At 35.9% G+C, this 16,235-nt stretch overlaps 1 protein-coding gene across 1 annotated transcript in view; it reads left to right on the top strand.

Moving 5' to 3' along the window:
- ARIH1 (ariadne RBR E3 ubiquitin protein ligase 1) overlaps positions 1 to 16,235 on the top strand; it is a 90,245-nt gene that overhangs the window by 60,829 nt on the left and 13,181 nt on the right. Inside the window, exons 6-11 of the mRNA XM_045516897.2 lie at positions 3,865 to 3,931; positions 5,261 to 5,367; positions 7,376 to 7,418; positions 7,935 to 8,006; positions 10,726 to 10,856; positions 14,315 to 14,372. Of these exons, the coding sequence (XP_045372853.2) occupies positions 3,865 to 3,931; positions 5,261 to 5,367; positions 7,376 to 7,418; positions 7,935 to 8,006; positions 10,726 to 10,856; positions 14,315 to 14,372 (478 nt within the window). The remainder of the gene's footprint in view (positions 1 to 3,864; positions 3,932 to 5,260; positions 5,368 to 7,375; positions 7,419 to 7,934; positions 8,007 to 10,725; positions 10,857 to 14,314; positions 14,373 to 16,235) is intronic.

Raw genomic sequence — 16,235 nt, 5'->3', positions numbered from 1 at the left:
TATGGAGAATGCTTTGAAAACACATGACTTTAAAGTTGTGTATCTCATAGTAGAGTAAATTGAATGCCACCCCCCATCATTTCTCTGCAGTGAAACAGAAAAGCAGTGTAGTGTTCTAAATAGGAAATTTAGCACAAACACTATAGGATACTATTTGTTTAAAATACACACTTAAGGGATCAGAGCTCAAGTTCATAGTGAAATAATTACATCTCCCTGAAATGCAAAATTAAATAAATTGTCAAGTTATTTTGGTAATTAATAAAGTATTATATAGATATGAATTAAATTACTGATAATCATTAATTTAAATTTTAAAAAATGTTTTCGAACTATGAATATAAAGTTATAGATTGAAAGGAAGCAGAGAAGTTTGTGAAGGGCTGCATGAAGCTGATTGTGCAGGGCTGATAGGCCATTATGAGGCTTTTGGCTTTTATTCTAGGATAGAGCCCTGAGAGCGTTTTGAGCAGAGGAATGACACAGTCATGGAGGACTGCCCTGACTGCTGGCATTAAAAAGAGACTAAGTGGGAGCAGGGAGGTCGGGAGACTATTAAAACAGTCCAGATGTGATATGATGGTGGTTTTGACCCAGGACAGTAGTTGAGGAGGTAGTGAAAATGGTTGAATTTTGGATGTGTTTTCAAGGCAGAGTCAGGGTTAGACTGTGATAAAAGGAGGAGATGAGCCAGACAGAGGTGGCTGTAAGATCGTTCTGATCTTTGACTGGGATTAGATGAATTCAGATGATAGTAAATGTTACATTTCTTTTTAATAATCAGAAATTTGAGCAAAGTTTTTTTTTTTTTTAAGATAAAGATGTTAATCATCACATTGGCATAATCCTACAACCCAAATGCCCAATATAGGGGAAGATGGAATGTAATATAGCCATTTAAAAAGGAATGAATTATTTTAAAGCATTGGAAAATGGCTATAATAATGTTAGTGGGAAAAAACTAAGATATAAAATATTATGTACTAAGTTCTCTATTTAAAATTATCCATTTACAAAAAAAGGAGGGAAGTGTCCAGATCTATAAAAATGCTGAGTGGTTATTCTTCCTGAGTGATAGGGTTACAGCTGATTTTTATTTCTTTGTACTTGTCTATAATTGGTATGTCAGGGGGAAGAAAACTTTTCAAAGAAAACTATTTTATCTTTAGTCCTAAATTGGGTAATACTGTTGACTTGCTCAGGGTGCTGTGTAAGGAATAGTTTTTAATACTTGGCATACTTAAAAAAATCCTTATGTTTAAAGTTTCCTGTCTTCGAATCACAGCTCTCCAGTTCTCATTGGTAAAAACGGAGAATTATCCCAAAACTCAAGGGTGGTTAAATGCTTCTGACACTGTGCTCAGAATGTGTATCTAGAAGACATTTAAGAGTCATTTTGTTTACCTTCATGAAAAGCTGCCTTCTACCACGAGAGCTGGCATATAGCTATTTTCAACGTAAGTGATGGCACCAGGCCTTTGTGGAGAAAATGAGCTTGTTAATGGCCAGGTTGGCACTCGCCTTCTTGAGAATGCTTATTCTCAAAGACAGGAGATGACTTTTCTTCTCTATCACCAAATTAACTAAGGCCTAATAACCTTGGCCTAGTATAACTGTGGCTGACCTTTATCTTCACCAGTTATGCCGAGGCTAGAGTCACCTGTAAGAAATCATTAGGGCTTGTCACATCAGAGAAGCACTATGGGTAATGGAAGTTAGACGTGTTTGGAAATCAGGGCATCTGACTTTGAGTCTGATTCTTTCCTTAATTTTTTAATTGATGTAAATTTCATGTAACATATTCACCATCTAAACTAGTTTAAAATACACAATTCAGTGGCTTTTAGTATATTCATAATGTTCTGCAACCATCACGACTAATTCCAGAGCATTTTCATCACCCCCAAAAGAAATCCCATATCCATTAAGCAGTCGCTCTCCACTCCCGCCTCGCCCTAGACCCTGACATCCAGTCATCTGTTTTCTGTCTGTACCATTTTGTTTATTCTGGACATTTCATTTCAGTGGAGTCACACAATGTGTAATCTTTTGTGTTTGGCTTCTTTCAGTTAATGTAATGTTTTGAAGGTTCATCCATGTAGTAGCATGTATCAGTACGCCATTCTTCTTTATGGCTAAATAATATTCTGCTGTATGGATATTCCATATTTTATCCATTCATCAGTTCTTGGACATTTGAGTTACTTTCACTTTTTGTAGAAACATTTGTGTTAAATATTTGTGTGCAAGATTTTTATTGAACACCTATTTTTAATTCTCTTGGATATATATACCTTTGAGTGGAGTTGCTGGGGCATATGGTAATTCTCTGTTTAGTTTTTGAGGAACTGCCAAGTGTACTGATTATTTTTATACCTCAGTTTCAACATCTGTGAAATGTGGAGGTTTAGTGATTTAAAAAATACTTATTAAACACTTTCCACAGGCCAGACAGTGTATTGGACATAAGATCCTTTTGTGGAGTTTATTGTTTGGTTGGGGATAAGGAAGCAGGAAGGCACATGTTAAACAAGTGATTATACAGATTGCTGTCTAATGAAAATTATGACACGTTCTACAAAGAGAAGTGTATAATGTGCCATGAGAAAGGGGGGGGGTTGGTTTACACCTAGACTGGTATAGGGAATTGTCAGAAAAGGCTTCCTTGAGTGAGTAACAATACATCTTAACTGAGTGAAATAAAATAATAATAATAATGACAGCTTTCTCTAATATTTATTGAGTGCTTACTATTTGCTGGACACTGTTCTAGCCCCACAGCTGTATTTCTGCTGTCCATTTTCCAGATTAGTAAGCTGAAAAATAGAAAAGTGAAATAATTTATCTTCAGTTCATAGCTATTAAGTTGTGAAGCCAATATTCAAACCTAAGTTATCCCACCTCAGAGCCCCACCATGATGATCTTCTCTTCCCTTCCCAAGGGAGATAGCCCTATGGAAAAGCCTCTGAGGAAGGGTGCGGTTTGATGTGTTGAAAGAAAATGGATGTGACAGGAGTGCACTGAAAGTGGCGTGGGACGGGGGTGGGGGTTTGTGGGAGAAGAGCAGTGAGTGGGATGAGAAGCTCAAGAAATAGGTGAGGCCAGATTGTACGGAACTTCCTTGTTCATTGAAAAGGTTTTAATGAGATTGCACTATGCATTTTTTATACTATTCTTGCTGGCTTTGTCAGTGGTTGCTCTTTTTTGCTTTAACACCACTTCCTTATAACACACTCACAGGAATTTTTACCATTGAAACTAATGAAACTTGCGCTTCAGGGTTCTTCACTTTCATGGGTTCCTGTGAGTTCAAGAAATTCTTGTGAATTATAGAGTGTTCTAGGTTGATAAGGGAAGCCACGTTGTCATCAGTAAGCATTTCTTGTAAATTACCAAGACATTTCAGAAGAAGGAGGCCATCAAAATTACATATCACAGAACCTGGATCCATTTCTTAATTTTCCTGTCAGTGTGTCTCTTATTTCACACACTGATTTTTGAGGAGGATCTTAGGGAAGGTGGCTAAGAATTTCTGGCTAAAGGCAAGATATCAGAGTCAGAAGACTCTGAAAGGGACCTAAATTTGGCAATAGTTGGTAAGTCATTAGCCTATAATACAACCTCTAAAAATGGAATATTTAGAGTATAAGATACAGGTGGAAACATCTACCAAAATAAAGCTATAGAAACTTTGAAATTATTGTTTTGATTACTACAGTACATTTGTTGACAATTTATGTATATTTTAGTATTTTCAATTTAAGGCAGTTTTTGTAACCAGAGCATTAAACTTTTTTTTATAAATGTGGAAAATACTCTAAGCTGAAAACTTCATAATAAACTATTTTTATTCTCTCTTTTAGGCGCCTGATCACAGATTCAAAAGTTAAATTAAAGTACCAGCATTTAATAACAAATAGCTTTGTAGAGGTAAGTGATTTCTCGTAAGTTTTCCTTCTTTAAGTAAAAGGAATTGCTTGTTAATAGAAATATCAGATTGTCTTATGTAAGAAACACGTTTACCATAAACTTGAGTTATGGACTTTATTTATGAAGCAATGCCAAATACCCTTGTTCCCAAAGGAGCATGGCAAACTACAAACCAGTAAGTACATGTCTTGTCATAGACCTTGAGCTTTGATAACGAAAGTATTTTTATAGTCTTCCTTTATCCCTAACAGAGTTTTGTAGCTGATTATTAGTGATGCTGTGTTGAGTCATGTTGAGCACTCTACCCCTCCTATATATCTCTGCTGGTCTTAGCTTCCATTGCCAGTAAATGTTGTTAGTAAAGAATGCTGTAGTCTTGTTTGTTTATCTTGTTTGTCTCTTCTTTCATCAGAGCAGAAGTTGGCAAACTATGGCCTGCCTATTTTTGTAAATACATATTTATTTAAACATGCGCATTTATTCTGTAACTGCTTTCGTGCTACAGTGGCAGAGTTGAGTAGTTTCTGAAGAGGCCATTATGGCCCACAGAGCCAAAAATCTTTAATCTCTGGCTCTGTGGAAGAAGCTTGCCAGCCCCTGTACAGGGGCATCAGGGTAACTTGGTGTTTTAATTCTAGAAAGTAATTTTTATTTTTATTAAAGATTAAACTAAAGGTCAGATCTTCTAGAAAATAGCATTTTTAAGGAAGAGTATATTTTTTGAAATGGTCAATAAACTTGAGTTCTGATGGAGTGTTTACTTTAGCCATGTTTTGTACCGTAATAAAAATACTTCAAAAGATACTTCTTTGGAAGAGCTAAAATGCAACCTTTGCTGTGGTTTAGGAACTGGCTTTTATCCTTAGAAGAGCTTTGTATGGTCAAAGAGAAATTACATGTATATCCCTTAGCTCGTTTCATACTGTTCCATAGCATGTGAACTCCTTTCCTGAGTAGGAGCGTATCTTGTTTTCTTGCATCTTTTAAAATTGCCCTGAAATAGAACCATAGACAAATTGATGCTTGTTAATGATCATATAATGAGTAATTATTTTAAAGTTCCTGAGTGGAATTTTGAAGATAGAGCAAGAGATAGTTTGTTTATTTTATAAAACCAGGTCTTCAAGGGATTCGTAATCTAAGAAAAAATAGTCCATCTAAAAGCATTGCTATAGAGGACTAAGTATTCGTGGCAGGTTTTTATATTTGTGTCGTCACCCTAACTTTGTGGTGGTGATAAAGCAATATAAAAAATTGCATGGTGTACCAGGAAATCTTGCATCATGATTTAATTTGCAATTGTTTTTTATTTGCTCACTTGTATTTCAGTGCAATCGACTGTTAAAGTGGTGTCCTGCCCCAGATTGCCACCATGTTGTTAAAGTCCAGTATCCTGACGCTAAACCTGTTCGCTGCAAATGTGGACGCCAGTTTTGGTGAGCAAGTGATTTCCTAAATTGGAACAGTGCACATAGCTTTCCTATTTATTTTTGGTAGTAAAATAAGTAGAAAAAATTCTTTACCTCAAGGAGGTGGGTGATACCGATTTTAAATAGTGTATATTTCTTTTAAATGAGAATTAGATTAAAAAGTCATCTTAAAATAATTTTTCCTCTTCTTGCTCTAACTTTGGGATTTTTCTTTGGGGGATAAATGCAGCTATAATCACGTTTTCTTGTGTTGCTCCCCTGGAACTTACACAGGCACAAACTTAAATAGGACAAGAACACAGTTCTCATTTCTGCTTGACTTAATTTGTCGAATTTTGTTTGTTTCCTTTAATGGCTCTTGATTGGCTTTCAGGTTTTCTCTCAGAAAATAAAATGTGCAGGGTTTTTTTTTCCCCCTCTGTTTCCTTTGTTGTGATCAGTTTTACTGAAAAGAAAATGTGCAGATAAATTTGGAAAGATAAAACTTGGTTGCTTTTTAAAAGAAGAGTTTTCCTATGGCACCTCTGGCTACAACTTTTTGGTAACCTGGATTCTTGGGAGTTCTGTAGCATACTCTTTAGCCTTTGAGTTCTAGATTCTACTTAACAGGGAATTTTCAATATCATGTGTTAGAGAGTTAAGATGATCTTCCATTCCTTTGTGGATCTTTTAGGAATGAGAAGCCAGTTAAGCCAAAGGACTGTAGAACTAGCAAACAGACATTTTATTGGTATTCCATATCACTCTTTTTTCCCCCAAACATCTATACAATTAGATTTATACATTATTAATACTAAACAATTCCAAAAGGGTAAACTCTTTTGGAGTTAGGGGAGATTACATTTCTATAAAATACATGCTATTTTGATAAAGATTAAAGATGCATTATTTCAGCATTTACTCTGTAGACAGAGGGTGGAGTCTGAGTCCTTATCTATTTTCAAATATACTTCAGTATGAAATATTTTGAATACATGCTTAAGAAAGTATAAGTATAATAACAGCAATGAATATTTACATAGTTTCAACTCAGCTTAATCAAGTAATAAAATATGACAGGTACATTTGAAGCCTCTTGGTGTTCCCTTCACCATCCCATTCCCCATCTTCTTTTCCAGCAATAACCATTTTCCTGACTTCATTTAAACTGATAGCACTTTATTTCTCTGATTTGCAAAGGATTTTTGGTATTTCTAAGTTACTTGGTTAGTTAAGTAATCAACCATTCCATGATTATTTTTTTCATAAGCATTTGTTTATTCTTAATTTATACTTTTTAAATAAATGTATATACCATGTGCCTAGAAAACAGAAAGGAATTAGCATTTAATATATTCTTAGAGAATATTTCGTTATATTCTTAGAGAATATTTCTTCATATTCTTTTGTTTTATACCTTGTTTGGTACAGTTTATCTCTGCTGATCTGAGGTTCATTTGTTTGGATCATGCAAAGATGTGACCTGTTTGCTCCCCACATGTTGCTTCCTCTGCATTAGTACTAAAGTAGAGAATTACCCTACAGAGCCAGGCTTTTACTTTTCATTTGAAGTGTTAAATATTTAATATATGCCAATGAAGCATTGATTGAAAGTTAAGTTCAAATTAGTGAACATGATTTTATTTTGGTTTCAGTTAGAGAATGGTTGCAGTGAGGAATTACGCATAGTAAAAACTATCAGAAAAATACAGATCTAACTAAATTGATTTTATTGTCTTAACAGCTTGGTGGCTGTTTAGATAGTCATTTCTTACGAAATTGTCATTATAGCATGTCTTCATGGTTATCAGTCGTTCTTCATTTCACACATAGACACCCAGTGTGTGCTGATCCCAATACTAGATTCTGATAATTTACTGCAGAATAAAATAGACAGAATTCCTGCTCGTTGTATTTGCCGGCCACTAGAAACTGGTGAAAGTATTGAGGAACTATAAAGCATGGAATTGTTTGCTCATTTACTTACTTACAGTAGGTAGGACTTAATTCTTTTAATTCTTCTGTCACTTAACAGCTTTAACTGTGGAGAAAATTGGCATGACCCTGTTAAATGTAAGGTGAGTTTGTCTGGCATTTTTATTTTTAAATAATGTAATAGAGTACTTCTAAGACTTGATGACTGAAAGCCACATCCCACAATTTTGTTATTTATCCATTAGTAGGTAGAAGATTGTATTTTGTCCTTTTTGTTTCAGATCATCTTTGTAAGTATTCAGGGAACATTCCTTGGGAATAAGTCACCTCCTGATTATTACCAGGATAAAGTTAAGGCACCTCCCTTGGATAGCTTTGCAGGTAGCTAAGGGGAATGACACACATCGCGGGTGGGCTTTGAATCAAGCTCTAGGTCCCCCACTTAGCTTTAGCCAGAGGAAGCCCTCCTTTGGTTGATTTTGTTTATACCTGGACTGGATATCAGAACCATAATATTTCTTGGTTCAAAAAGAAGTAAACTAGTGATAATCTTACCCTTTGGCTTTTACATTCAAGCTTGACTGTATTTAAGTGTTGAAGTAATTTGCTGTCTTTTTTAAGTCTTTTGTTGTACCCTAACAGTTCTTGTTTTTAAACAGTGGTTGAAGAAGTGGATTAAAAAGTGTGATGATGACAGTGAAACCTCTAATTGGATTGCAGCCAACACAAAGGTTGGTGTTTTCCTTCAGTAAACTCTTGGTTCTGAAACTGATAAGGATAGGAGCATCAACATTAGCAAAAGCAGGAAGTTTACCTAGTAAAGAGCCTTGTTCTGCCTTTTTCTCAATTAAAATTTGGTTTTTGCTTTTAGAATGATTGCCTATTAATAATTTTCCTGTTTGAGTTTATTGAGTACTGTAGTACAGTATGCATAGTACTCTGCTTTAGAAGTTTTCTTCTATTGGAAAAATAGTAGTTGCTTTAAAAGTCTCCAGGGTTAGCTTTTAAGGAGTCATTCTTCAGTGCACTGTTCAGTCAGAGTAACTGAGTACCTTTTTTATTGTGTAATTGAGCTGGACTTAATGAGTTAAAAAAATTTTAAAACATGCTAAACTTCTAAAATATGATTTATTAAGAGACTTGGATCCTGTGATAGCTTTGGGGTAAAATGAGTATCCTTGAGGGTTTGCTTTGTTTCTGTTTGTTTGTTTTTGAAATACACTACTGATGATAGTGGTTTCAATATTTAGTCCCTTTATGCCATAAACCACTTCTTTAACCCTACACAGATGTCTTACAAATGCAGGTAATCTTGAGCACCCTTCTTTTCTGTCATTTTCTATCACTAAATAATAATTAAGCGTTTGAATCCAAACAGTGTACCCAGCCAATTTCTTAATAGAAAATTGTATAGATATCCAATCTTTACTTTATCCAATCACATATTTTATCCCATATGGAAGTCACTTGAATGATGGATAATAGGATTATTAGGCTATTATTAAGTATCACGTGTGAAGGTGATGCTTTAAAGGATGCTGCGTTGTTTGACTGGTGTTAGTTATAGCTTTGCACTCGTCCATCGCTCAGTCACAGGACAGTGAAAAGAATCAGGAGTGCTTAAATAGTGAAGGCCAGCATGTGATTTTATACCATTAGTACTCTGCTCTACCCAAGAAGATTAAAGCATTTTCGTACATTTCTAACCCCAGAAAGTATTGTCAGTGAAACAGTAAGTCTTGTCACATAGAACAAATGCCCACATCTTTGAGGAATGTAGTATTGAAAGTGATATTTTTGTGCTCTCTAAAACCATCATGAGAAACACAACATGTTTCACTCAAGAAAACCTTACTAGAATGTCAGGAAGTGGTTGCTTTTGTCATTTAAAAAAAAAATCCTAGCCAAGCATTCTTTTTCTGAAAACTGAAGATTTCCTGAGGGATAATTGAAATTCCCCTTTAATGAAATTTTCATTTAAGTCCCAGAATCCTTAAATATGCTGTCAAACTCAATTTGACAATATTTACAATAGGACTGCTAGGTTTTCACTAAGTAGTCTGATTAAACGGTAGCCTTCTTTCTGCATCTAGAAAAATCCCCCAATAGTCTAAATGCCCACAATGTTAAAATAGGGAGTACAGCCTGAATATGTTTGACTTCATTTAGAAGGTAGATTATTGAGCAAGAATGGCAATTTGTAATATCAGATATGTCTGCTTGGCAGTTTTGAGATGAAACTGAGTTTTTCTCTTAAGACATTTCAGAAGCTTTATTTATCATTGTTGTTAGTTCCTTAGACAGATTTGCAGATTGTTGATATGTTGAGAACTTAATACTATTTAGTTAATTATAACCAAGCAATATAGAATGAAACATATTTTAGGCCTGCAGTTTGCTTCTTTGGAAAAATGTAGTATTTCTTAGGTGATTTCAAAAATTTGATTTAAAATATATAATTAAAAATTGCCATATTGACTTTTACTTTTAAAAAAACTTTTATTTTAAAATAATTACAGGTCCATAGACCTATTTTAAATTACGATAGTTTATGGGCACTTTTGTCTGTTGGCAATCACTGAATTGTGCAGATAGAATGGGTGACACTCTCCCTACCTTATGGGAGTTACAGACATCAAACACAGATACACACAGCAAAAATACAATCTTTACATCTTATTTATAGTTTTATTAAATATAATGGGTAAGTTTGATTTTCTTGATTTTTCAAGAGAATGAAAGCATATGCCTGCAGGGAATAACTTTGGTTCATTAGTATCCAAGAAAATGATACAGACTTGGCAAAAAACATGATCTCTGTAGCACAATTGTAAATGGACCACAATGAGATGAATTTAAAACAGGGATATTTGGCAGAAGAAAGTTGGGAAATTTCGTAGCCACCAAAAGAATTTACCAGTCTTGCTTGAGGCCAAATTGCTTGGGTTTGAATCTTGACTACTATTTGTTACATGTGTGACCTTGTGCTAGTTTCTTTAAATTTTCCTTTCTCTTAGTTTATTCATCTCACAGATGGAACTAGGAATAGAAACACTACTAGGATTTATGAATTAATGTATATAAAACTGAGAACAGTGTGTGGGATACAGGAAGTACTTAATTATTTCTAGATGACACTGAAAGAATGTTATATTTACATGAACAAAATGTTTTACCTCCCATAAAACTATTATTACGATGTGTATGGATAAAAGTACTTAAAATGTTCCTGTTCCTCAACCCCACTAAAACAAATCCTTAAACTTTGTACATCTTAAAAGCCAGTAATAATAACAACTCATTTAATAGTGCTTATTAAGTATTTGATACTGTTCTAAGTGCTTTACATGTATTAATCACAATAAATGTGGTATTTAAAAATAAACCAAATCTAGAACTGGCTTCTCCTCAGTGTAGCATTGACACCAACTTTATAGTTTCTCTTCATAGGAATGTCCCAAATGCCATGTCACAATTGAGAAGGATGGCGGTTGTAATCACATGGTCTGTCGTAACCAGAACTGTAAAGCAGAGTTTTGCTGGGTGTGTCTTGGCCCTTGGGAACCACATGGATCTGCATGGTAGGTTGGGGGGATGAAGGGAAGAATATGTTCGCATAAGTATGTGATATCTGCCAAACAGCATGAAGAAGTCTTCTACCCCACGGAAATCACCATCTGACTTGGGAGCTAGGTAATCAGTGTTGGAAGTACATGCGAGATACCCAGAGAGAGGGATTAATTAGACTTATTTCACAGAGTGGGTAACAATTGACATGAAGTTCAAGGAAGACTGAGGGCTTATTTGTTTAAAAACTGGTAGGAAAAACATTCAGGGCAAAAGGAGCAGCACGAACCGAGGCAGGTGTGAAAGTCACCCTCACTCAGCCGGGAGTCCCGCTGTCTCGAGTCGGCAGTCGTTGGAAACTTAAGACTGTTGGCAGAGCCCAGCCTGCAGTTGTGTTTTAGTTACCCTGCATAACATTAGACAGAAAGTTTCGTCCCAAACTGTAACAACTGGAAAACTGCCCAATGCAGTCCAGATTTTTAGCCTCTTAGGAACATGGAAACAGACCTGCATTCCTGTTTGGCAGAAGTCACCTGGATCGATCAGTAGCCCTTCAGATGGAGCTTCACTTTCCAGTTTAATGCTTTTCCCAAGACCGAAGCTTATTGGGGTTTGTGTGTGTTACGATGACATCAGCCACATTTAGTAGAGAGGCATTCCTTTATTCCTTACATATTTCTTACCAATTTGGGAGATACAGGTAAGACTGAGGATGCCTTGAGTTTTGAGAAAAATGGGAGCTACGCATCTCCTGGTTAAAGTGAAACTGTTTCTGGGTGTTATAACATGCAGATAGCCCGTTTCACTAATTTGTCTGTCTTGCCGGTTTCCGACTGGCATTTAAATTTGTTGCCCCTCATAAGTTGTGGGGAATAGGAAAAGAGAAAGCAGACTGGTATCTAAAGTAGTTTGGACATTATCAGAAGGATTTTATTGAGGAGTGACAAGATTACATCGGTAGTTGAGATGAGAAGGCTCTGTAACATGTGCTTTATCCGTATTGTTTCATCATTGTGGCTGCTTTGTGAGAGTGGATGGGAGGGGAAGATCCCAATTTGAGACAATAACAAGTCTTCCCTTTTAGTTTCATTGGAATTTTCAATAGTTTCATTAGAGGAATTGTAGGAGGGATTACTTGTCTGAAACTAATTCTGAACCAGGTAAAATAACTCATTGGTTAAGTGGAAGTAAAGAAAGTGGTTTTACTTCAGTCAGAGCCGAGGAAGGGTGTTTGGGGTTTAGGTACTCTACATTTTAAGAAGGCAAACCAGAGGATTAGAGTGTTCCCAGAAATGGAATTCACTCGAGTATATGTAAACAATCTAGTGAAAGAGGAGAAAGAATGGGGAAGAAGAGTTATTAAAGAGAACTTCTGTATGTGTGTAAGGAAATCTCTCATCACAACTCAAATTTTAAGTGAGCTATATTGAAAACTGGAAAAGTACAAAACATGATGGATACAGAAGAATGAAGAATGGCCCAGGGGTCTCAGAAATGTTGCCTGTGTCTTGCCTTCACTTATGGCTGACATTGCAAATGAATCATGCTATACTTGTTTAAATCTGAAAACACCTGGGAACCCTCCAAATAGCATTCCAAGTGGCACTATCAGGCATCCAGGTTAGAAGTATAGATGCACTCTGCTTGCTTTCTTGGCCTATAAATTCTTAACAGTGTTGGCAAAGCTTAGAATGAGTTGAAGCTTAAAAAATATCTTAGAAATGTCAAAAAAAAGTTTTTAAGGGTATATCAGACAGGAAGAAGAGGTGTTACTAGTTGACCAGTAGAGGGCAAGGAGAGGCAGTCTTTGGGCTTAGCTGAGTAGAGTAATTACTTATAAGAGAGGATAGGATTATAAGCCAAGCTGGGGGAAATTAATAAGTCTTCTGACCCAGGGGAATTATGGTCTGGGTTACTTAAGAACTTGAAGATGAGATCAGTGAGCCATTGTTGGCTATTTCTGAGTACTTTCGGAAAATAGAAAGGTACCAAATACTGGAAACAGAATGTAATCCCAAGTTTCCAAAATCTGTGATTCCATAAACTACTCATTAACCACATAGTTTAATTTTTCTCTTATATGAAATTCCAGAATCAAATGGTATTATTACAGTGATGGATTTGGGAATGTTTTGTAGATTTCAGCGAGATTTTTCAGTGTAGATTCATGGCCTAGGCTATGAATACAGATGGGGGTATTTGGGGTTTAATTGACCATTTCTTAGAGTACAGATAATAGATTTGTGTTTTCCTAGTGGAATGCTTTAAAGGTTTACTGAAAGGCTTTGTCCTCATCTTTTTTATTCACATAAATTGCATACTGCTTTTCTGGTTAGTTTTATTGATGATTTTCTTGAATATGAGAATCTTGTATACATTTTGGGGTAACATCAGAGAGGGATATTGAAATAGAAACCATTATAGTCTTGAAGAGATTGACAAGCTGGAATAATGAATCCAGTTTAACAAGATTTAAATTAAACTCAAAATTCTTTCTAAAAAGATCAGTGTTAAAAGATTCTAAAGACATGACAATAGCACGTGAACAGTATACTCACTAGTTACGAGCAAAGGCCTCCGTTGGCAGGCAGGCGTAAATTTAATTTCCATCTTCGAAATTCTAGCTTTGTGACCTTAAGTTTATCTTCTCAAGACCCAGTCCTTCATCTGCTCAATGAAGATAATATAATAACATATTTCATAAGGTGGCTGAGGGTATTAAATGTGATAGTACGTTTAAAGTCCTTGGTAAGTGGATGGTATGTCCTAAGCACTCAGTAGGTATCAGCTGTTCCTGTAAAAGAAAAGGTGAAGTAGTCAGGACAGGGGAAGTGCCAGTCGCACTCATCTCCACTCTGAGCTGACTTCCCCGGTCAGGTTTCCCATTGCTTCTCATTTTGTGTATTACTCAGTTTTCAGTGACTTATAAACTGTAACATCATGTAAAGCACACAGCACAGCACCTGTTATATAGCAGATCATCAACTGCTGGTTCTCTTTGTTGTATAAAAGTCAAGAATAGAAGGTAGCTCTAGGAAAGTTGGGAATAGTTGGCTAAATAATAGACAACCTGGGATATAAGGTGATCTCTTCAAAAACTGAGAAGTTCAAACTGCGGTTGTAAGTGGAACTTCTAGATAACAATATTTTCTGATGATTATAGGTGAACTGATTTGAATGAACTACCTCAGGAGGTGGGAAATTGCCTGTTACTAGTAGAGAACTGATACGCTTTTATGGAAAGGATTCATGCGCTAGGTGTGGGTTAGATTTGACAACTTTGAGTTCCTTTCAGTCTGGTAATTCTATCGTTATAATCGTAGAAGGAACCCTGGGTATTTTAGCCTCTCTGTTTAACTGTGTAAAGGAGGATACTGGTTCTAGATAATATCTAAAACTAGACTAAAGTTCTGTGACTCGTTCCCTTTTCATTGATGTGTGTCTTTATGGAATCCTCTCCACTTGCTCTAAGGTACAACTGTAACCGCTATAACGAGGATGACGCAAAGGCAGCAAGAGACGCACAGGAGGTAAGTGCTTCCTTTTCAGGTGACAGGTGAACAGGAATGCGTTCCAGTGAATGAGGGAGTACCTCAGCAGAGGTGTTCCATTGTGAAAGATTTGGAGAAAGACACTCTGGTAAATACTGGGTATCTGTCTGTGTGTGCATGGAGAAAGGAAATCTTATGCAAAATGGGTTATCAGGAGGACTCCTATTTATATGTTTGTTTGCATTTTTAAGGTTAATCTAGTTATGTAGCACAGTTCAGGTTTCAGTAGTCTTCGTGTTAAGGTTTTCCATCCCCAGCAAGGAGACTAGTGAACAGTATTTAAGTGGCACTGCTGCTGTTCATAGGCAGTCTTGCTTCTTTTTAAGTAATTAATTGCCTCATTGTTCTTCGAGAAGCTCTAGTGATTCTAGGTGAGCTAATTTGGAATGAACACCTCAGGAGGTGGGGATTTCTCTATTACTGGGTAAGGAAATAACCCACTATTATAGTAGAAGGGATTCAGACACTAGGTGTGGATTAGATGCAGTAACAGTTTGAGTTCCTTTAAGCTGATAATTGTCATAATTGTAGAATCCTGAAATTTAACCGCTCCTTACATTCTTCCACTCCGTTTTGAAAATCCCCAGTGTCCCCAGATAGCTTCTTTTCAAATGGTTTGTATTGCCGCTGCATTCAAAAACCTAACCTGTTTGTTACGGTTTCACTTTTTAAATGTTCCTTTAAAATTTATTTATAATATAAATGACCATAAATACAAAAAATATGTTTGTATAACCTGGTCTGTTGCATTACAGACTTTCACAATATTTGTAATCCTTTTAAAAGGAAAAAAAATACCTCACAGATTCCAATGTTGGTTTAATTATATTCATTATAATATTACTTAAATATGTTTAAACATAAAACCAGCTATAAACGCTTACTCAACTGTACAGCCAAGCCGAGAAAACTACAAAACCAGTCAGACTCAACTTAGAGCTGATTTAATGGATAAGTTTGCTGAAATGAAACGACTGTTGACAGACTGTTGTAAGGCCAGGTTTCTAAAATTTATTGCTAGCCTCCTGCTGAGTGCCGTGTGATAACTTGTCTTCCCACCAGTTTCCTATGTCCCAGCTGTTGCACACTCATTCCTACCGTGCATCCAAGTTTGATTTGATTAGAATTTATTATTGGTGTCTTCTCTTACTGCTTACTGTTCTCATTCTTAACTCTGGCACACTTTTATTGCTCGATGCCAGTTTTGACCATTTCACAGATAAAAGACCTGAAAACGTTGCATCTCAGTTATAAGTTCATTCAGATGGTCCAGAGAATATTTGTGATTTCTGTAGGTTATTATCAAATTTTTAATATTTAAAAATTCCATGATTTGGTTTAAGCCACATCATGACATTTCACCCCCATGCAATCGTGGTGTAAAAAGCTCTACAGTGACAGTCATGTTTTTCCCGTCTCCCATTTGGAATTGATTCTTTCTGGGTTTTGGTTTTTGTTTGGTTTGGTTCGGTTTTTTAATCTTAGCCTTTTTTACCTGTGGCTCTCTACTTCTGTTTTAAGCAGTCACATTGTTTTAAGCTCTAGTGAAGAGACCATAACTTTTCCTAAAGTTTCCTTCTAATTTTGATATTTTTTGAGTCCATAGAGAAATGTTCTTTTTTTCTTACGCTGCATTAGATTTTTCCTAATTACCATGGTGAACTTTTGATTTTCACTTATCCTGAATGAAGAGTTGTCTAGCTAGTTCTAGCCAGAATATGGTATTTTCTGATGGAGGAAAGTAGGCGAGTTATCCTTGGCCTTGACGTAGCCTGCATTTGAGTGCTGGTAGAATCCCTTTCTGAGATCCACAAGGAGGCTGGATTATTGGGCATAGCTTCT

This window comes from Camelus bactrianus, chromosome 27, assembly GCF_048773025.1.
Source record: "Camelus bactrianus isolate YW-2024 breed Bactrian camel chromosome 27, ASM4877302v1, whole genome shotgun sequence".
In the NCBI taxonomy this organism is placed as follows: Eukaryota; Metazoa; Chordata; class Mammalia; order Artiodactyla; family Camelidae; genus Camelus; species Camelus bactrianus.
This window is presented reverse-complemented; position numbering and strand designations above follow the sequence as displayed.